The sequence below is a fragment of the Cynoglossus semilaevis genome, chromosome 4, assembly GCF_000523025.1.
Source record: "Cynoglossus semilaevis isolate Cse_v1.0 chromosome 4, Cse_v1.0, whole genome shotgun sequence".
Taxonomy (NCBI): domain Eukaryota; kingdom Metazoa; phylum Chordata; class Actinopteri; order Pleuronectiformes; family Cynoglossidae; genus Cynoglossus; species Cynoglossus semilaevis.
The window spans coordinates 14,044,498-14,067,507 of NC_024310.1; the positions used below are offsets into that span (position 1 = coordinate 14,044,498).

General features: G+C 39.4%; 1 protein-coding gene across 1 annotated transcript; it reads right to left on the minus strand.

Annotated features, from left to right (window-relative positions):
* Positions 1 to 33: 33 nt before the first annotated feature.
* On the minus strand, positions 34 to 22,746 carry pitpnm3 (PITPNM family member 3). The gene is made up of 20 exons (XM_025055171.1): positions 22,282 to 22,746; positions 21,868 to 21,960; positions 18,549 to 18,656; positions 15,471 to 15,547; positions 14,982 to 15,202; positions 13,709 to 13,744; positions 12,382 to 12,541; positions 11,415 to 11,531; positions 11,077 to 11,264; positions 10,737 to 10,894; positions 10,038 to 10,208; positions 8,501 to 8,734; positions 8,098 to 8,246; positions 7,633 to 7,749; positions 6,052 to 6,168; positions 5,625 to 5,773; positions 5,378 to 5,527; positions 4,871 to 5,054; positions 4,635 to 4,763; positions 34 to 4,029 (listed from the first exon to the last, which is right to left on the minus strand). The coding sequence occupies exons 1-20, from the start codon at positions 22,337 to 22,339 to the stop codon at positions 3,661 to 3,663; spliced, it is 2,985 nt and encodes a 994-aa protein (XP_024910939.1). The 5' UTR covers positions 22,340 to 22,746; the 3' UTR covers positions 34 to 3,660.
* Positions 22,747 to 23,010: the final 264 nt, after the last annotated feature.

Genomic DNA, 23,010 nt, shown 5'->3' on the forward strand with positions numbered 1-23,010 from the left:
TACCAAATTAAAAAGCACACTGAGTAAGCATTGTGTTGCTTTGTTTATTTAGAAATTACAACTTCGATAATTTAAAAATAATCGTACATCATCATACATGACATGAACTGGCATATAACTTGCAATTTATTGTAAATATTTATCAAGTAGACTAAACACACTTTTTGACCTCATAAAGTGTCCCATATTATCCCACATAGAATCCCAGTCCCATATTCAAGTAGCAGAGACTTGGTCACCTTTTTTTTTAACAGCAAGCAAAACGTAGGCACATCAGAGCCACACACTGACCAAAGTGTTAGCAGACTTACAAAGAACAGTTCAATTCCCCCATAATCTGGTTATATTTCACAGCTTCTACAACATGTTACATCACAACGCACAATGCAAACTGTTGTTCCACAGACATTAGGGAGTCATACATACTTGTTTGGATACAAAAAGATTACTAGTTACTCCATCACTTGATCAATAGGTTAAAAAAGACACCTGTAAATATTGCTGTATTCTGTTTTTCATTTTCAACAATGCTGTGCAGGTTATTCAAGAGCATAGTTTAATATGTACGTATGTAAGGATAAATAGTTTAAACCTAGGAATACTTGAAACAATCCCATCTAGATACTACAATAACGAGCTGGAGTGAAAAACTCAAATCACCTTCAAAGGAAAGTGCATTAAAATGTGTTGATGTTGATTTTCTCTAGTTTACTGAATGCATAACAAATAAGGCCTTTCTTACTGTATGTCAATGTTTCAATAGTTTACAGTATACCAAGGTTTGCATACAGTATACCATTTAGGGTATACTAGACTACCCATCCTCTCATTGACAGTGTAAACTTTTTAAAGTTACTATCACAGTAGTTGTGAATGCATTGCTACCACCATTAGCATCAGCAAATCCAGCAGCATTAGATACAGTTTCAAACTGTGTGACTTGTAAATAAAAGTGTGAGTTGAGCAGGGACAACCTTGAAACAACTATGAGAGTAATGTTTTGGATGATGAGTGACAAAGTAGCATAGCTTGGTGAGAGAGAGAGAGAGAGAGAGACAGAGAAAAAAAACTGAACAAACACAGCAATGAAGATTTGATTTTGGAAATCATAGAAGGAGGAGAATCCAAAAGGCATTAGGGAAGAGTTGCAACAAACCCTTGGAGGTAGTGAGCAGCTACTGGAAGACTGGAAAAGCACAGTTACGATATTTCGACTTAGAATCACTGGAAAAAGTGCGTGCTGTCTCTCTTGATGGTAGATCATGAAAATACAGCGGAGCAGTCGTGAATGTTACTGTTGTATCAGTCAGTTTAGAAGAAGAATCAGCTTCATCGTCAATGTCCTCTGCATTTTAACCATCAACCGTTTCTGGAGAGTGGTGATTCTAGGGGCAGTAAGGGCAACTTTGAGGAGGGTGAATAGTTGAACGTCTTGTTGGTTTGAAAGTAAGGTTTCTTTTTTATGTCGTTAGCAAACAGCTAACGCTGAGAAGTTTGGAGATAAAGTGGTGAGATGGTTTGGACATGTGCTGCAGGGAGACGATGGAAATATTGAACAACGATGGTGTGGATACAGAGCTGCCAGACAGAGGGAGAGATTGACCTCAGGTTAGATGTACGGATGTAGAGGTGGTTGATAGAACAGATGACAGAGAAAGCTCCGGAACAAGGTTAACAGCAGCCCAGTATACCACAGTGGAGGAGCAGAGGACCGTCAGTTCTTGTCTCCCAGTGAGTGAAAAACACGTCTTTTACAATCTTTCTTAACAGCAGTCGGTCACTTTTTTGGTTAAACATCTCAGTGACAGAGCTATTTAACCAGACACACAGCTTTTTTACTGTTATTTCTGGATCTAGGGCTCATGTTATGGAGTTGCTGACGCTAGGTCTGACAGGTTTGTTTCATTTGAGTCAATCAGGATGTTCCTGGTTATTTTGAGGTATATTTTCTTAAGATTTCTTTTCTATATATAACCTACTATATATTACCAGACCAACCTCAATACGTCTGTTTGGCTAAATTGATATATTGTTTTTAATTTGGATGGCATTGGTTATTTCTGGTTAGTCTTGCCCTAACAGCAGCAAATCAGCGATGAGATGAAGGTCAATACTGAAAACTAAAACAACGTTATATATCAGTACAATTTAAAGCATAAACCAGCGATTTAGTAAATCAAAGAGACAATAAAAAATCATCATTTACAATATTCCCATTTAGAAAAATATGTATATATGTAACATCATCACACCAGATACAGTTCAACGTCAGATTGCACAAGACAGCTGCAGAGTTGTTGTTGTTTTTGTTTTGGCAAAAAGAGAAAACTATATAAAATACCGACCACAGGAACTAGCAACGTTTAAGACTTCTTAACAATTTCCCACGTCAACTAATGTTTGTTTCTCCGACGGACTGTATATTTGAGTTAGTGCAGCAAAAATCGGTAAGATAATTTGTCTAGCTAGGATTACAAGAGAAGGTTGGTTGGTTAAATGGGGGCAGATATTACAGGGACTACAATTCTGAAGTTGACAGAGGAGAGTCAGGAGTCTTCACTGTTACAGACTGTGATTATTTACATGTTATTGGAAAACTCTAACAGATTTGTTTCCACATATTCTCAAGGCTCGTACCACTATGGAAAAGCAAAAAAAAAAAAGCACTGTTTCATGTTTCTTTACTTATCACCAACTGTAGGTTTCAACTAGAAATAAAATGTAAGAGAAAAAGCTGCATACTGTACAAATTTGAACTTCACGCCCCCTGACCCCCAAAATATACTGTACAAGAAAGGTAAATCAAATCATAAAAACAAATTCAAGTCCGTCCACAGAGGTGCCAACGCAGAAATCACAACTGCAGCTTGGAAACAAAATCATTAATTAATTAATGATAATTTTATCCAATTCATTCCTGGTAAAAGTCAGTTGTCATTTCATCTATGATATGCATTTTGACTGACGTTTCCACATACATCAACATGCCAACTTTGATTCTGTTTGTGTACAACATCCTACAGTAATGTCTAGTTTACTTACATCACTGCTTCTTAAACACAGGTTTATTTTCTAGCTCCGTCCTGAGAGAGGAGTTGGAGGAGGTGGACAGGCAGAACTGGTGCTGGACTGTCCAGAACCAAAGGACCAAAGGACAAAGGCCAGCTTTGAGCCAATCAAGCAGCATAATTAGGACTCACGTGCCAGCTTCTATTATTGGTCGAGGGACTTGTGGAATCAATAGGCTGCAAAGGAAACAAAACAATCAATACAGTTGTCTAAAGTCACTCACTTCAGGGTGCTAAAAACTGTGACACACTTTACTGTTGTTACTGTCTCGTTTCCCATAATAAAGAACTGCCAACAAACCCTCCCAGTTTTGTTGGTATATTGGGGTCCATTTGGCCAAATATACCCCAGTGACAAATATTTGCCATAAAGGCAAAAAGAAAAAACAACTGTGTAACATCAAGCGTAAATTGCTGACCACGTTCCATATTTTGTACCAGCAACGTAAACATGAACAGGTTCTTTAATACCACAGACCGTGCAGTCCTGGACTTGATGAGACCGGTTGACTTTAGTTAAGGGAAACATGGTTTAGCTTATTCTCACCTTTGTTTTTTTTTAACAGTTCTAGTTTTTAATCTTTAGTTTAATTCATCCAACTCTTCCTTGATTCCAGGAACTTGAGTCTCCACAGTGTACGGTGGCTCGCCCCCACGACCCCCCTGATCCTTCTGCTCCACAACCTCCACTTTCACCTCCGCCAATGACCCCGTGCTCCTTATCTGACTCAGGCTGGCTTTGGGCTCTCTCCGGCTTGGGGTTGGTCATGCACGGCGGATCAGGCTGTTGCACGGACATGGTCCTCCGCAGGTGCGTTCGTTTGCAAAGGAAGTCCGGTTTGGTTGAGAGACCGAAAGAGCCCTTCCTCAGGACCATGCGGACGGAGGAGGACTTCTTGGGTCTGGTTCGATGGCCAAATTGAAGCGTGGAGAGATGAGCAGCGTAGCCCTCACTCAGAAACTAAACACAAACCACAGACATTACAAAGCAGTTAGAAAATGGACTTATTTTTTTAAGGTAAATTTGAATCAGTACTACCTGCGAACTGCCAACTTAGTGCTGTTGTCAAGGTACAGGTTTTTTACAAATTAATTCACTAACAGCCAACCATATTCTTAAATATGTCTTTGAAAGTTCCTACAATATTATATATATATTTACAAAAATGAAAATAATAACAATGATTTAATCCAAGGAAATATACCAACATTTTAAAAATAAAAATAACACATTTTGTCACAACCAGATCCAACCAAAGTACTACATAAGGACTCCATGAGATTGTAATAAAAATGAAATAATAACTGAACTATATTTACAATAACATAAAAACTCTACAAGTGATTATGTAAGTTCAGAACAATGATACTAAGTTTGGAATAAATCAACAGTTACCACTACTTGCTTTTCAGACAAAATGACGTTTTGACATTTAACAGTGAAGAGGACTAAGCCTGTACCGACTGTTACAAGTGCCCTCCATGAAGAGAAAAACCTCTCCCTGGAGAGTTTATCTTTTCTGGACAGAATTGTCCACTGTTATTTTCATGACTGAGCTCATGTACCTGGCACTGGTTTTGGTATTTCTTGGAGGGTCGGCCAACAATAAAAATCTGGGCGGGACCAAGGCCGAGCATGTTGTAAACACAGATGTCCTTCATTGAGCCGTAGGCTGAGTTGATCTTTATATGACACTGGAGACAGAGAGAAAAAACAGTGTGATTTGATGTGGCACCTGTGAAAACTGCACCTGGAATTAAAGATAAATATTGGGATGACGGGTCCTGTGAAGAACATGCACCTCTTGGATGAGGTTCCTGAGAAAAATGGTCTTCTGCCGCAGCGGATCATGGACTAGACCTTCTGAGAAGAAGATCATCCCATGAGGAAAGTTGTGCTGTGATAGCCAAGACACCACGCGCTGCTTCTGCATGTCAGGGCGTCCAGTGATGTAGATGATCAGGTAACCCAGATCCTGCCAGTGTCTGCAAACACATGGAAGAATTCAGAGAACAGTCGTCCTCTTCACCTGTGTTCGTACTGATGACACAAACTATTCAATATTCTTCACAGTCTACTCAACGCCAGACCTATTCAATATTCTTCACAGTCTACTCACACACAGATTCAAACCCAATTAAATTTGTTACTAATTACTAAAATATTATTTAAATTGTATTATATATTATGACTATTTACTAATAATTAATAATAAAAAATCTGAATTCATGATAACAGTGTTATTGATTATTATATTTTAACTAGTTAATTACTGATTAGTGATTAGTTAGACAACCCCGATAATTACCTGACCACATCCACTGCTCCAGGTCGGACTTTGGGGTCACTGCACATGATGGACACACTAGCAGCAAAAGACCCATCAATGCTGAAGACCACACACTCCATTCCCCGTGGCAACACAGTCAGATAGGCCTCTGCACTGGTCTGATCGCCCCTGACATGAAAAGTAAGGAATTATTATTTTTAAAAATCAGAAATACTGAGAGAAGGTGGTTTGAACTGATAACTGATAACGCTCTCATCGATCTTACTTGACAACCATCTTCACAGGGTAAACTCCCAGGCCCAGCTGTTTGCTCTTGGGAATGGTGTAAGTTACTCTGCCGCTGCTGTTGGTCACCTCTGTGTCAAAGTTGACCCATCGCCCAGACTGAGGCTGTGTCATCAGCAGAATGTCAACCTGACAGACACACACAGGTCAGCTCCTCTTTACACAAATAAAACCTACAATGTTTAGTAGGGATGGCTCGATGCAACTTTATTTTAATGTCCAACACTGCAACTCGTTGCAACAATGTCACGTTACGTTGAGCATTAAGGCTTTGGTATCAGATCAAATGGACTACAGTTGTTTTTTTCCCGATGTTTAATGTCCTGAAATTCTGACCAGTACCAAACTGAGACTGATCCTCAGTGTGGGATCGAGCCATCCCTGATTATTCTCTTCTCCTCTTTCACCTTTTCTCCAGTTAGTGTAACCATGTCCAGAGGGCCATACATGAAACGCCCCACCAGTGTTTGAGGTCCATCCTCTGTTGCTATGACATCATTCACCCTATGGTTGGCTGTGACATTCTGTAGCAGATGGAGAAGAAAACAAAAACATCATGGTTGAACTGTAGAAAAGAGACTGACTTAGATGGAAGTAAAGCCACTTTACTTCACCTTAAGTCTACGGTATCCTAATATATCAACAGTATTTAACTGACTAATAGACTAATTCTATGATGATGATTATTTTTTTAATGAACACAAATGAAGATGTTATTTCATCAGTCTGCTGCAGTAAACCAAAGTCCATAAGGAGTAAGAAATGATACACAGCTGTGTTCTTAGGCTGTACATGAATGTAATTATTACCATAATGAATGATAATAATCATTGGGGATTGTATTATTGCATTACTCATTGATGAAGTCAGTGTGTTTTACTCTCATTTTGAAAAACTACTGCTTCATGAAGAAAAGCAAGCAGGCTTTTGAAATAAGAATATTATAATAATTATCACTACAAATAATGATTATTTCTTCCAGAAGAATTTAGAGCTTACTCACAAGACCAAGTCAGCTCTAAATCTCTGCACCACCAATCACACTGTCACAAGTGTCTCTGTCTCTCTCAGTACCAGAAATACTACAACTAAAACATAAAATCATTTTCATACTGCGATGACGATTAACTGCTGAAATATTCTCCCACTGTGACTCTGCTCTCCTGTAAACAGCACTGAATAGCTGCGTGACCTTGACTGTAGCTCTCAGCAGAGGCGTTGAGATGTTCAGCGGCTCGATCCGCCTCAGCAAATTAAGGTGAAAGTGTTAGAGATCTATACAAAAAAAACTGGCTATTCACATTAAAAATCCACACAGCTCTGCAAAAATAAATCTTTTGTTTTTGATATTTGACTTCATGCCTTTATACCATAATACTACTCTGATAAATCAGACCTTTCTTTCATTAGGCTTCACTTCACACAGTCTTCAAGAGCCCACTGTACAACACGCTCAGTCTCTTAACTGTCTACAGTTCATCTGGTGTGTTTGGTTTTAACCCCTGCTTCTTCATGAGAAGATTATTTTGTACTATTTCTAAGCCTTAAAACATCTAAGATATGTGTTGGATTAAAAAAGATATCTCTAAAAGAAGTATTTTTGGTTTTGTGTTAGGCCAAGTAAATATAAGACTGGGTCAAAAAAAGTAAAATTAGGCCAAATTGTTTGATGGAAGATTGTATTCATTTAACAGTGTACTTTAAAGAAAGGGCAGTTATAAGTTAGCTACAAATATAAAACCAAAACTGGCTGTACAACAGACATCAACCCCCACAGAAAGCTACACATAAATATTAGCCCTTCAAGCACCGACATTAGGTATCAATAGTCTTTTAGAGCCATGTCCATAAAGCACATCAGGGTGTCAGCCATTTTGAAATATGGGCTTGTGGAGATTACTATTTAAATACTTTTTTTTTCAATTTTAATTTGTCTTTGCAATAAGAACAAAAGAAATCTAACAATAATTCATGTTGGTTTTCCTTACCCTAAGTTTGACATGTGTCCGCTTTCTTAGCCATTTTTCCCTTGAACTATAGGAGGAGAAGGAAGCCGAGTCCAAATGATTGACATCTTTGGTCTTTAAGCAGTCACACCGCATGAGCTGTGGAGACACGTGAAAGAACACACAAAAAACAACAAAACAGTCATTTATTGTTCATCTATCTGAATCTAAAATCTAAGGAATACAATTACTAATACAGATAAAAGATACTTGTTTGTAGAAATAATGCAGTAATACAACACTTCCCCCAGCAGCCATTTATTTCTATTGATTTATGGTAATCCTCTTCTAATAAACTTGTAAAACCCTACAGTGCGTCCTCCCCACAGAGGGTCATGTTATGACAAAATGATCATTTCGTGAAGCATCACCCTATAATTAGATTAAGGACAGCTTTGTGTTAGCTGGTAGTTAAATCTGCTGAGGTTAAACATAAGGGTCAATTACCTGCTGCAGGACAAAAGCTGCTACGTCTGTAGATTCCCAGTAGGAGGCATGGAAGAGGTGAGGCAGGGCCACAGTCGGGAAAGCTGTCAGCACGTCAGGGCAGTACAAGGCGTAGTCCAGCCTTTTGGTGCCCCACCAGCTACTGGAGACTGCCAAAGACAGGACAGGAGACAAATGGCTCAAGAATAGTCATGTCCTTTTTAATTTGTTACTTTTGGTACAGTTCTGATGATGAGATTTTCATATTTATTTATATTTTAAGAAATCTAAACACTGCATACAAAAGAGGAAGATGGAGAGTTATAAAAATAAAGATAAAAAATAAAAATGAAAGCATGAGTTAATTGAAAACGTCTTTCTTTTTAAATTCCAAATCAATTACTGTGTGTTTCCCTCCACTCACTGTTGGAGATGATGTCTCCCAGCTGACTCATTGAGCAAATCGATGTTTCGCTTCCCACACTTGTAACACTGGCTCTGCGAGTGCCCTCTTTTCCTCCTGCCCCTCCTCCTCCACCACCCCCTCCATCTCCCTCTTCTCCTTTAGGGTTAGTCCGAGACAATCGATGTGAGGCTGGACTTCCTTGTGTCTGCTCTTCTCCCAAAAACAAACTCGAATGGCCATGAATGCTTTCCACTTGGAAAATACAGAAGATAGGAGTATAAAAAAATAATTATGTTAATCAACAATTCAAAAGTGATGGCTGATTTTGATTGTTTAATTTTCAATATTTTTTTATTTATTGTTACTTTTGTAAGTTTCAAGTGATTTCAGTGAGAATTGTGGGTTTTCCCTTCTTTAACTGAGGGGTACCAACAATTTTGTCCACGTGTGTATATATATATATATATATATAGGCAACAAAACAATCCTACGGCCTTAGTCCTTAATTAATGAACATGTTTTTCCTAATAGGAAAACCTCTCGCTTTGTATCGGAACACTGTTCAGTAGAAAGCAGGAGCCATTAGTCACTCTGCATCGATCGGAAACTCCATTTAGTCGAATCAAATATCCTTAAAAATATCCTTAATGTTGGTGAAATCCACCTAAGCCATATAAATTATCAACAACTGAATGATCCTGTTTTTCAGCTCATAAATTCTGTCTATTCTTAGAACACTGCTGTGAGGCTAATGTTGCCATTAAATGGTGACAGACAGTACTTGAAGCCCAGTGTGACGCTGCTGGAGTGATAAATGGCACCTGGAGCACACTGGATAATTCTATATTCCTACAACTGTAGTAGTACAAAGAGGATTAGCTGGACGTTCAAGTGGTGGACTTTAATTATGGGGGAAAAAACATTACAAACGTGTGAATTGCGACCAAAGAAAAGTTTGATTATGGTTTGGATCACTTGGAGCTGTTTCACACTTATTCTATTCTTTTTATTAATCTCTACAGGACTGGTTGTCTCTAACACTGGAACTCAAAGAGTTTTAGCATCAAATCAACATGTTTGAACAGAGCAGGTTTAATCATCCTCCACATCTTTGCTGGTTTCCGGCTGCTCTGGATTTTTTAGAAGAGCTGGTGAAAATAGCTAGTCTAAAGAGACTTCCTTGATGAAGCTGCTTTATTGAAAGCCAAAAAACCCACTCTGCACGCTGACAAGAGTCCTCCAGCCCAGATCTCCTCTAGGCTCCACTTCAATTTTGCGGGTGATTTTGGCTTTATCAAATCGTTTCAATCTATTCTGACGTTAAGAAAAGCAGAGGACAAATTTTACTGTGTGCCATGGTGTGCTGAGCATTAATGACAATACATTGCTGTCAAATATTAACCAAATAGAGCACCATTGGAATGATGTAAAATGAAAAATGTAGATGCATAGATTTTGCATTCTGAAGAAAATTCTGAAAAAAAGACCAGGTTACATCACAGACAAAGGGTTGAACACAACCTTTAAAACAAATTGTTGAAATTGCCAGAATTACCAATTAGTGTTGAGCGTCCATCGCCCAGAGGGTGGCGCTGGTACCTGGGCACAGCAAATGGTGGCAACTTGTTAAAGAGGGGGTGCAGCAGGGGCTCTATCCTGGATGCTGAAGGGTCCGAAGGGTAGAAGAGGTTGAAAATCTGAGAGCAGGCTGGATGGAGCTGGCTGACTGAATGTCAGGAGACAGCCGTGGAAAAGAGAGAGACAGAAAGACAACAATAAAGAAATAATAAGAAATAGAGTATTATCAGATATAAAAAAACCAAGTAATTTTCCAATGTTCTGTCTATGAAGTAATCACAGCTAAATATGGAAAATCACTCAACTTTGTACTATCTAAAGATGTAACCAAAGATATTAGAACCTAGGAATGACACAATGTTAAACAACTATAGGTCTGAACTCTGTTTGTAGTAATAAAGTAAGAGGAATAACTGTAATGTAGTTTCTTTGTTTCCTTTCTTTATACAGTAATGAATGTTAAAGACAGCTCATGGTGCAGCAGCAGCAGCTGCAGCAGCTTAGAGAATAAATGAGATACGGTTGGCAGTGGTGCAGCAGTAGGATGGAAAATGCCACAAAGGAAAACAGAAAAAAGAAGAATTAATTAAAAGAACATTGTAGACGTGTGAGGAAACTTAAAAAGAGAAGGTATATTCAAACTGGAGAAACTACAGGTACAGTGTTTGGTTCTTACTCTGAACTGCAGGCAGCACCGTGCGTCTCATTGCAAGCACGAGCCCCAGAGGACAGCCCAGCAGGAAGCAGTCGGACACCTCAAAATCAAACCAACCAGGGTTCACCACCAGGCAGGTGCTGCTGCCGCTGTGAAGCTCCACACTCTCTTTAATCAAACTGAAGAGGGAGACATGCAAGCATACATACATTTATTTTAAAAAGGATGACCTACATACTGCATACTGTCTTACATTCACTGTCTGTGAATGAGTTGTTAGCAAAGTTACAGCACCTTAAATCACCTAGTCGTGGTTTTCTGGTAAATAAAAAAAAGCTGTCGCTCCAGGTTCTCTGCGTACCTGGAGAAAAAGCTGTGCTGTCCCGTAGATGACGTGTCTCCATCATAGGAGTCGCTCTGTTTGCGGCTCAGGGGCGCTCCACTCTGACCTTGTCCTTCATTAGCTGAAGAGACATCAATGTTGCTCTTACTCAGTCTTTTGCTAGAACTCAGACCAGGACTAGACTCTTTAGACTGGCTTGAATGGTCCTGAGAGAAAACAGGGAAAAAGGTTTACAGAGGACCACAAAAGCTCTCCCCTCTGAGTGGACAAAAGACATCAGAAATGTTGTTTCACAGAAAGTTCTTTCTTTTTTAAACTTTCTACATTGTCGTTGTCACACCGACCTGCCCACCTACCTTGCTGCCGTTGTTCCTGAGATCGCCGTGGTCAGGGCTCCCAGGCCTCTGCTGGTTACTGAAGCACAGTGCATCAAAGCACAGGACTCCACCCACACAGTCACCCATTAAACACACCTGCCACAGGAATATTTTCCAGTCATACCGATTTTCTCTGCACATACCAAATGTTGCTCATCGTCAGAAATATCTCAAACATGAGGGGGAATGAAAGGAGTTTATGAATAAAATGAAAAGAAAGAAAACACATTCAATAGGAACAAAAAACAAGGGACACGGATACACAAAGAATATAAACAACGCTTCACTGTAGCACCCTATTGGAAATCCAGCACTTTGAACTAATAACCATGAATTTTACATCACTATGCAGAGGAGTTGTTGGTAGGTGTTACAGAGGACTTTAGTGTGGCAAACAGTGGGGAAGATCATTATAATCTCTTGAATAAATCTGTGAAATAGTGAATACTCTTAAGATACAAACAAATTAACTTGCATTATTCATATTACATAAATATTTGATAGCTGGAACAAATCCCATCCTATCTATTTAAAAATGGACTTAATGGGGACACTTTATGTATAAGTTATGCTAATTCATACATTCCTTTGCGTATGCTGAAAAAAACCCCAAAGGACTGAGCACAGATGGACTCTGGTTGGCTGGTCTGAGGCCAGTGCAGGAAAGGGAAACAGGTTATATGCTTTCCCTTTATGCTGATGACATGTCGCTTTACATATTAAATTTACTGTTATTAATCTATGAACTTATCATGATGCTGTGCTGTTCAAATTCATTGTCTTAACATTACACTGACATTAACAGAACTATTTCCTTTAAAACACCCACAAGGTAAGAACAGGATGGGTTTGAAAAGGACAAATGCACCTCAGCTCATATGTTTAACATACTCTCCTGATCTATGTATCATTAAAATAGTAGTGACGTTCTTTAAACAGCACAGACCTGTCCTGTGAACCCCTGGCCTTCTTCAGACTGCAAGAAACTGTGGTAGACCTGGTTGGCTCTGGCAATGACAGTTGCCACTGCATCCTGGTACTGGGGTGAGACAATGGCAAGAAGTGGCAGAGCAGCCAGGGGAAGGTAGTCCACACTACTGGCCCGTCTCTCAGCTGATGTGGAAGGTTTGGGGGGGGGGGGGGGGTGGGGTGGGGTCAAGGGTTAAGAAGTACATTATAATATTCACAGTCCTATAAAATCAAATCAAATACATATTAACTAATTTTCCTTCACATTAGACTCTCAGAACCTTTACATTCATGACAAATTAAATAGGAAAACAAAATACAAGTGAAAATATATACTGTTTTATATATAACTAAGATTAAAAGTTCACATATACAATACAAATAAGCACAAACCATGGTACTGGTTAGAGATTGTGGGAGATGTTGATATTTTGAATGTGATGTGTCAGGGCAGTCTTCGTTTCTTAAAGTAAAGAATGAGGCAGAGGAAAAAATAATAAAAAAAAAACTGCCAACAAAATTAAACAAAGGATTTTTTCTACTTTTTCTGTTAGTTTCCCTCAGGTTCTGCCAAGGTACGCCAGTCTTTTATGTCCGTCAGTCTTATGTTTTCTGATTGTCAGGCTGTCATTTTCCTTCATTTTTTTCATTATCGTTTGAGGGACTTTCTGGAAATATCTGACATTTTGTTTCCTGTTTCTAGTTGCTATTGTACATTTGTTTTTGTGCTGGTGAGTTAGTCCCCATCATAACAGGATATAAAAACAAATAGAAACAGAAAAGCAAAATATTGGTTTACTTGCAGTGTGTGAGTGTTAATGTTAGAAAGAAACTTTCTCTTGTCTCTCACTACAGTAGGGACACTGTCACTATCTATCAGTGCAGTGATGACACAAAGGAAGCCAGCAACGCTGAACACAGGCTGTAATATATCAACAAGGACTTCAGCACAACAAGGGCTCCACATCTGAGCTCAACAAGGACTTCAGCACAACAAGGGCCCCACATCTGAGTGACTGTCAAAGCAGAAACTCAATACTGAACATGGAGTTAAACAACAGTCATCGTCTTCTTTAGATTCACCGTAAAGCAACATTATGTATGTTTCGCCCAAGACTATAAGGATAAACCAATATGAACTGATGTAGTGTTCACTTTGCAGGAAGTTCTTCAGAGAAACCTAAGACTGAATGTGCAGTTCATGACCAGTTTCACATCAGTCTCAGCACGCAAGAAAAACGCTACATCATGTTTAATATGCAAATTAATCTGGTTCCTTGATGTCCAATTGAAATGTGAATAACATGCTTTGGTTGGAGGAAAACAAAGGGTTGAGTGGACTGGCACTGGCCTGGAAAATGAAAGGGCAGTACTCTTAGGTAAGGAGCCACAGTGAGCTTTGCCACCTTATCCACATGGGGTAGACCTGGGGACGTAACTATGGCAACATTTTAGCGCTGAAAGTGTACTGCAGGGACAGGCACAATTGAGTGGTTGTCTTGTGTGTGCACGTGCAGTAAGGTACTGTATGCAATTCTGGCAGGAATAGTTAACCTGACAGGATACTGGGCAACAAGCTGCAGGCCAATCATAAATAAACGAGTCAGGAACAGGACAAGAAGAAGCTTCAGAGGAAACTCAACAGCCATGAATGATCCTGGATGTTTCCCAGTGGTTAGTCGAGCCTCACTGGTATGGTTAGTGATGACACTCACTTCTACAGGGTAACATAGCTCATGTTCATTCAACCCTGTGCTCAATATCCAGCTGTGCTTAGCTCTATGGCAGGACATGATAGCTGTCTGGTGTTGAGCACACGAAAAGCAGATCTTTGACAAGGTCAAAGTTGCAGTACGGGCGGAGCTACTTATATGCTATGTTACTGCACATACACACCAAGAGAAAACACTACTAGATATTTGTGCCGTGAGATTTTTAAAGGCAAAACTTCTTCACCTTTATTGTTGCCGTGGTTACATCCATGGTTACATCATTAAAGATGTTACTAAAATATATTTTAGACGTCAGAAAACAAACAAAAAAATATTAAAAAATAAATATTTTATATTTAAAAAATATAAAACTGCTGTGCACGTAAGCACATAGTTTGGTGTCCTGATTTCTACATGGATCCAAGTGGTGTGTCTAGGCCCTGGTCGTTGTGTCTGCATATTCAGATGCAGCGAGGAATGAAAGCAATAGTAGGGTAATGTTGTGCAAATTTATGCAAACAAATGTGGTTGCGATCTAAATAGTGTGTTATTGTCAAGGCTAGTAAGAGGTTTGGGCATAAAAAAACGGCAGGACTGAACACAGAGGCACTCTGTAAACACCGTGTTTAACAGAACCTGGTCTGAATGGCCAGTTTCTCTGCTTTTATCCTAAATGGTAATGAGCCTCAGTATGATCTGCTCACCTCCTCCACTGGGGAAGACTAACTACCACTGCAACAGTTGTGCTGTGACAGACAGGTGGCTGTCACTGTGCTAAATAAACCCCACCTGAGGATGTTGATCTAAAACAGGTTGGTGAACATTTAAACGTATCAGGTAAGAACACTGTGAAAATGCCACTCACTGAGACACCAAAAAGAAAGCGTCAGTGCACACAGCTGGACACGGCACCAGCTTGATCATCACGTGTTCTGCTGCTGTTTGGAAATGAGCCCTGGTAACCTTCTCCATCATCAGGGCCAGATTGGCTACATCAGCTGCCTTTGTGCAGTGATCTCCACCTGCAGTGTCCAAGATGTTCCCCCCATGAACCACCAGCAGCAGTACATGGGTCTTACAATTTCTCTGCAAAACAAAGGAAAACGAGGGATTAAATTGAGACTGATAAAAGTAGAAGACTAATGAGAAACAATAGAAAATAAAAGATTTACTCATAGCTGTTCCTCTCTTCATCTCTGTCTCCTCTAAACCATACATCATAGCAGGTCTCACTACTGTCTGACTCTCAACTTTGTCCTTTGGCTGATAATAACATATTTTCTATCTTTACCTAAAATCTTTACTTTTGAATTTTGCACAAAGCTGACCATTCTGTGACAGTCACTGAACCCACCTCTGAAGAATCCTCTCTTCTAATGCTGCTCCGAGGATCACAGCCCGTACCAGCCAGACAGTAAAGACTCTCTGTCGCTGCATGACAGAGGAGAAAGAGTAGAAATGAAAGGGGAAGGAGAGAAAAGAGAGGGGCAATTGATATTTGGAGCAAACAACAAACTAATAACATAACATTTAGAAGTTCAAAGTGGCAAGAACTTCTGGTCGGGATGCGCTCAACGTCAGACGTGTTTTTCCGTTGTTTCCAGGAACGTACCTATAGTTATAGTTCCATCAATATCCTCTTTACTGTCTACCACTCACTGATGATGAAACAGTTTTTTAAGTGGTCTCCATCACCAGAGTCATAACTGGATGAATGTCAAACGCTGAGGCCTCAGCTGCTCTCCTCAGGGCCTGAGTCACTGTGGACGCTGTGGACTGTGAAACCCAGCATTAAAGTAATGATGGATGACACATCCAAATTGCTGTGAAATTCAAGGCAACAATCTCAGAGTGGGTAAAAAGGGAGGTGGTAAGTTCTCTGAAAGAAAAACCTTGCCAGCAAATCCAAACTATTGATAGTTGTCTCTCATTACATTTTTTTTAATTTCTTTTTTTAAGTTTCTTTTAGTCACAGCCTTACTTAGACAAGAATCAAAAAATTAACTGCACATTTCTAAAAAAAATCTTTGAAAAGTTGATGTTACATCTTGGGGAAGTGTAACAATCTTATAGAGATTCATTTCTTTCACTTCTGTGATGCTCTTTCCTCCTTTGGTCAAACTGTGTTCTTCTACGTTGTCATTTCTGTGACCTCTGATCTCAGGTCGTGTCATTTAGTCTCCATGTTACTGTTTTGTATTCCCCTTGATGATAGACATTTCATTATTAAAAAAAAACAAAAAAACAATGGGAATAGTAAATTAGCATTAGGTAGAAATAACTATCACATTTTTTCAAGGATTAAAGAAAGGGAGATAATGTATATAATTTGCTTGGCTCTAAGTCGTCTACGTAAAGTAAGGATTAAAGTTCAACAGTATCAAATGCTAATATACTGTAGTGGCTAATAATGTAGCTGCCTCGTTAGTGAGCTCAGCAAACACACAAGAGACATTCATTTGAACATTTTTGGGCGAGGTCCACAGTAATGATCTGCTGTAACCTGGATTGTTACTCTGTGTCAACCTGAAAAACACACCAGTGTGTGTGCAGTGTAAGGAAGCTAACAATGTCATGTCTGTCTCTCCCTGCTGTCTGTTTGTTTCTGCCTGTTCTGTTCCATTCTGCTCTGTCTGTCCTTTTGTCTGTGCTTGTGTGTGTTAACCAGGGATTCTTATAGTACCTGCACCGTTTTAGTGTTTCAGATGCCGAGCCCAGCCACTTTATTTTTCTTTTGTTCCTGATCCTGTTTTTGTTTCTGTGTGTAGATTGATCAATAAAGGAAAGAAAACGAACCAAAGGCCTTTGTTTGTCCCAAGTGCTGCATTTGTGTCCTACGTCCATTACTCATGACAAACAATGCCCACACTGCAGTTTATCCAGTGCCTTTGGCCATTTCCAGTGCTTTAAAGGTGTGAAATATAGTGAGCAGTTGAAGAGGTAAAAAAAAGAGGTTTACAAAGAACTAAAATGAAATATTGATCCATCTTTTCCTGTTGAATTCTTCTTGTTTGTCATTGTGTCAGTGTAACTACCTAAACTGTAGCTTTCAACATACTCTTGTTTTGTACTCTGATGACTCTTTGTTCTGGCTCCTGGTTTACAATGGGATCATGTATTATTTAAGTATTTTCTTGTCTCAATGCTTTTTTGATTTTTTCCCCGTTAGCTTCCTTATAGAAAAAATGATCTGTGAAAGTTAATTTTCCCCCAAAATAAAATTGAAAAGTTAAAAAAAAAGTTAACAGATAAAATTGATGTTGCAGACAACAATTAATAAAGTACAGAATAATTACAATAATAATGACCACTAATTGGTGGAATCTTGTCGCAGTAGAAACGCTTCACTTCTAAACTTTGCTCTAATCCCCATGCACAGAAAACAACCTGCCTGCACAGACAGACAACCGTCGGACAGCCACAGCTACAGGGAGTGCAGAATCCAGGGGTATTTTTTGAAGCCCAGGGAATATTCTACTTTGACCCAGATAAAGGCAGAGATGATACAGATCAAAGCTGGGCATTGGAAATAAACCGGTCCCACTGCTGCTGTCCTGATTTAATAAGATCTATGGCACAAATCAAAAAAAAAAGGAAGCCACTGAAAGGTGTGTGTGTGTGTGTGTGTGAGGTGTACAGTTGAACTAACCTAGTCATTATGAGTCCTGCTCTTTCACAGTTTCAAGTAATTATTTTTAGACTCCATGTCAACTGCTAATTAACGTGTTCAATAAAAACATGAAATAGCTCCATTCTGCTTGGCCTACCCATATGTAAATATATACATATATGTATATATAGGTGCCTTTATTTTATGCACAGAAAAGGTTGGGAAATATTAACCTTGATATGTAGCTGCAGCTGCTCATCAACAGATGAAATCCAGATGGAGGTTCTGGAGTTGGCCCTAAACCCCTTTCAGATTTGAAGGCACACTAAACCTACCACTTCTTCCTACCACTCTGCCCACAAAACAAAGAGAGGGCACAGAGACCAGACTGTGCAATTTCAAGCACTATCTAAAGTGATAGTTCACTCTGTACAGTACTTCTCTTTTACACCTAAAGTATACTCTGTCTTCACAGAGCACACCTGCAAGAGCTGCAGACCTGGAAGTATAGATAGAAAAGCAGCTACAGATAAGGACACTTGGAATTAACACACACAAGAACCATTTCTCATAGAAAGACCAAAAAGGAAGTTGAGTCATTCGTTTTGTTTTTTGTATCCAGACAGAAGGAGTACACTTGGAGAGAATTTGGGTTAACGCCTTAGCAACTCAACAGTAGAAATTAGGGCTGCCAGAACCAACGTCACTGTTTGAATACAACTGAAATGACGTATTCAAAAAATGAGAACATTCAAATGTGTGAACTGATGGTCGAACCTGTGTCTTCTGAAACGATGCAAATCATCGTTGTGCCAACCTTACCTTGAGGCTGGTCTTTCAGGTGTCCCAGAGTGTCCATCTGCTCCGCCAGGTCATTGGAGTTCCACTGACTCATACCAAGTAGCATAGCACTCTTACCCTCAATGACATCTGCAGATGTGCAAACACACACACACAACAGATCATTTTTAACACAGTGAGCCAACACAACGTCACCAAACTAATGATCATATTCTGTATTGTATCTTAATTATCCATTTGTCCATGGTACTTCAAGGTAATTCTGTCAACATCTACATGTGTTTTTTTTTCTGTTTGTATGTAATACTAAATTAATGAATTAAAGATATGTTGTATAACATATAACATATTTACAGCTTGCTTATTTAACAGGAAAAAAAAACATTTTTATATTCTGTTTACCAAGACAGGTACAATACATTTTATACACCTGTGACCTATTAAAGAAAAGTGAAAGTTATTACAAAATGGCTCACCATCTAACTAGTCCCACCACTTCTTTTTTCTGTCATTTTCCAAATAGAAATGACACTTTTTAACAGCAGATGTCATGAAGCAGGTGCAGCAACTCTTGACTGTTTACAAGTCAAACAACAAAGCAGCTGATTACAGTCATTACAGAAACGTTAACCAAGCAGAAAGACGGAGTGGCTGAAATCAGCAGCTGTAGAACAGACAGGTGGTTTAACAGAGAAAAAAAATGAGCTTCTCAGAAAGACCTGAGGGTTATTAGGAATAGACACCAACAAAGTTCCAGAACTGAAGTTTCTGTTCTCATTATATGCAGTAGAAACAAAGAGCAATCCTGCTGATCCTCTTAGAGACCGTGGAACGGTCCTTGATTATTATCTGTGTTTTTTTTTTTTTTTCATTCTCAACGTGAAGTTGAGAAGATTTACTGGTGTTGTACATCTGGCCACACATAATGAAATCTGACCTTGGGATTAAACCCATCCGTCAAACACCCCAGTGATTAACACTCAACACACAAGAGTAAAGGCTACAGTTAGAAGTACTTCTAGTACAACACGTCACCTGCTCAGCCATAATCCGATCACAACCCAGATCTTGTAAATAATGGCTCCTCAGAGAACGTTGGTGGAAAGAGTTTATTCACAGTGTTGGTTATATTCAGTGCTTGCATTATTAAACAGTGTGACAAAGAATAATGTTGGTACTCACCTCAGCAGCCAGGAGGAAAATGGTTGTTAGTTGTACGAATAGTGGGGGAAATAATTGAATTTGAGCCCCTGTTGAATTTATAAGTTTCCCCACTTGTAAATTAATTAGCAGTAAATAAAAAGGCACAGAACCCCAACATCAAAACCTCATCCCAACTGTGAAATATGACGCAGGGGGCATCATGGTTTGGGGCTGTCTCAGGGCTGGGACAGACTGCTGTCGTTGATGGAAAAAATAAATTAGAATAGAATAGTCTTAATTGTAACACAGGGATAACAAAAAAATTCATACGTTTTTCATCAGTTCTCTGAAACTCCTTAATTTCCCAACAGGAACTCCCAAGGAATTAATAAAGTTAGTTAGTGAGTTTGTTGCATGTTGCTTTCTTCCTTCCTTTCTTGTTATCCATCCATCTGTTCTCCCATCTAAGCCCACGTAGCCAACACCCTGCCACAGCCCCTACCATCCCTGGAGTCCTGGATTAGGACCTGGAACTAGTAAGAGTATGTGCAACTGTGTGTGTAACTACCAACAAGTAACTGCAGTACCACTATACACACAGGAGAAATACAGTGTCTGCATTTATGCCACTGCAGTGAGTTTCAATAATAAGCTACAGTGCCTGGAGTTAATTGCTGTGCTCACATCATCTGAAACGCCCACCCACCACACCAGCTCTCACACATTTGCATAGTAATTGCTCTCACATGGAAATTATACAATTTCACCACAGTACAAACAAAAACAGTGACATACACCAGGCCACACTGAGGTGTTAGCGTTGTTGTTGTTGTCTGCAACAACAGGAAAACAATGTGGTCCACTGTGTAAGTGACCAATACTGACCAAAGTGGCCGCCTTACACCAAAATCCTCAACTCCTTCACCAAATATGGCGTACACTCTTATCAACGACTTTTCTTGTCTCGTTTTAAGACCTAACTTTACAAATGTTGTCCATATAAAGTTAGAACGATGAATTAAAACCAGCTGTTAAGACACCTGACCTACTAAGACAGGAGAACTAGCCTGTTCAGTGTTTGGGTGTGTCAGGCTGAAGCTTCTTTAAACACTGATCTAAGTAAACCTCAGAGACCACGACCATCAGTAACATAACAAAGCACGGCCCTATCACAGGATAAGAAAGAATTTGGCTTATAAATATATTTCCCATGGCCTAATATTGTGCAGCTTAACTCAACTGAATAAACAATGGTTATCCCTCCAGACCATTTAGACCATCCTCTCCAGAGGATTCCGAGAGCCTAGAAAGCCGACCCTACTTCCATCTCAGATTTCAGACCATCTTCTCATCTTTCTGGTAGCAGCTTATAGGACAGTTCCGTGGTAGACTGTCTTTACAGGACTGCTTTGAGGAAACCGTGTAGGATCTCTTTGAACATCCAGACCCACACCTTCACTGTGCTGTCAGATTCTGCACAGACAATGGAACAACAAGGATGTTGGACAAAATACTCACAGACCAAATACCCTTGTTCACTGTCAGAACACTGCTACAGACCAGTCTACTCCATGAAAAACAACCCTAGCTACAGGCAACGCCACAACACACCCAACCGCACTGACACTGCCTTCCTGGACCCTGTCCTCTCCTGTAGAAGAGGACTGCAGGCAGGCAGAGACACTGATGACATCATCAGAGCTGGAGCAGCTCCTCACCCTTCAGCAAACACAGTTAACACAGGCTCTACATGACACTGATGTTATGCTGCTCTTGTTAAAAAGACGCCTCACAGATGCAGGGAGACGTTTTAACACGAGAAAGACAGAGCATCAACAAGAATGTGAAAGAGGAACATAAAAAACAGACAGGGAGTATCAGTGGGTTAGGGTTTTCCCACTGTGACTTAATTTGGTTTTCTACAATAACACACAGTAATCTGGGGAGAATTTAATTTACCTCATACCACGTCAGAGCAGGTAAAATGTGTTGGTGACTTTGGGTTATACTCAGTCACTCTGTATGTTCATTTCTCTGTCCACCGTCACTGTGTCTAGAACACTCCTGCTTCATCTTCTGTTCTCTTTCTCCATCTCTCACTTTTTCTTCAGTTTTCTTCATCTCTATATCAATGCCTTGGGATGACAAGCCACTGTGAGGGAACAAAAATAAAGAGAAATGCAAATGCACCACTAACCTCGAGCATCGAAGAACTCGTCATCAGAGCTGTCGACAGACTCCTGTGCTATGTTCTGAAGATACCATCGAGAGGCATCGTGCTTTTGTGAACCTGCACATCAAGACAGGGTAAAAATGTATTCAAAATGTCATCAATCTTAGGTTTCAAAAAAATATATTTCTTGAGGTTAAGATGTATAACCTCCACATTATACAACAGCCACAAATGAGGATACATAAATATACTGGATAAAATGTCAAAAAATCTACTATTATTTCTTAGCATTAAATACTAGAAAAAGATAAGAAAAATGGTGTATACAGTATGGTAAATGTGTATACCATGTATACACGTTTAAAGTTTAAGACAGATACAGATACATTCAGATAGCCAAAACTGACGGAGCAACCTAACACAGACATGTTAGCTTACCGTTTGCCATGTTTGGATTCGACCTGTGATATGCTAATGTTGCGTTTAAACTTTTCATTCGACTTTTTTCCCGTTATCTATTTTTGTAAAATGCTGCCACACTGTGGATGTCTTTGACATGGTAGACGAGGACTGGTTAAAATGAAACGCTCAAAATTGAATCATTATTTAGCAAACTAGCCTTTCCAAAACGTTTTTCAATTAGCACTTCGTACTTTCCTCCTGATGTAAAAAAAGAAGAAGAAAAAAGTTAACCAATCAGAAACCAGAATGTATCGACCAATAAATCGACCGGTCCGCTGGGAGATTACAGCCCTAATATACAGCCGTGTATAGAACAAACCCATGACTCTTGAATCTCACATGTTTTTACACTTTTTAGTTAACACATTTAAACCTACGCATTTCAACAAGTGCAGGAGTTTGTTTTGTAGGTTTTTTCCCCACCTTTATTATCACACTCCAACCGAGGCAGACAATGAAATCAAGCAAAAGGAGAGCCTTACAGCACACGGAAGATAATTATCCTGTTATCTCTATTTCTCACAGGAGCTACTGACTCTGCACTCTTCAGAAATGGTTATTTTAATAGGGAGCTGCAAAAAGAGATCTATCTTTCTGGCCATTTACTTGTGTTTACAGCAAATTAATTTTCATCCTTTATGCATTAATGAGCCCAAAATAGCACCAAAAATGAATCAATGACTTGGAAATTTGGAAAATGTGGAT

What these genes read in the sequence shown, in the direction of transcription:
- pitpnm3 (XM_025055171.1), bottom strand. Translation starts at nt 22,339, where the DNA reads ATGAAAAGTTTAAACGCAACATTAGCATATCACAGGTCGAATCCAAAC. An exon ending in GGGAGACATCATCTCCAACA is followed by an intron (nt 8,247 to 8,500) that starts GTGAGTGGAGGG and finishes TGTCTTTGGCAG; the next exon opens with TCTCCAGTAGCTGGTGGGGC. An exon ending in TTACACTAACTGGAGAAAAG is followed by an intron (nt 5,774 to 6,051) that starts GTGAAAGAGGAG and finishes TGTGTCTGTCAG; the next exon opens with GTTGACATTCTGCTGATGAC.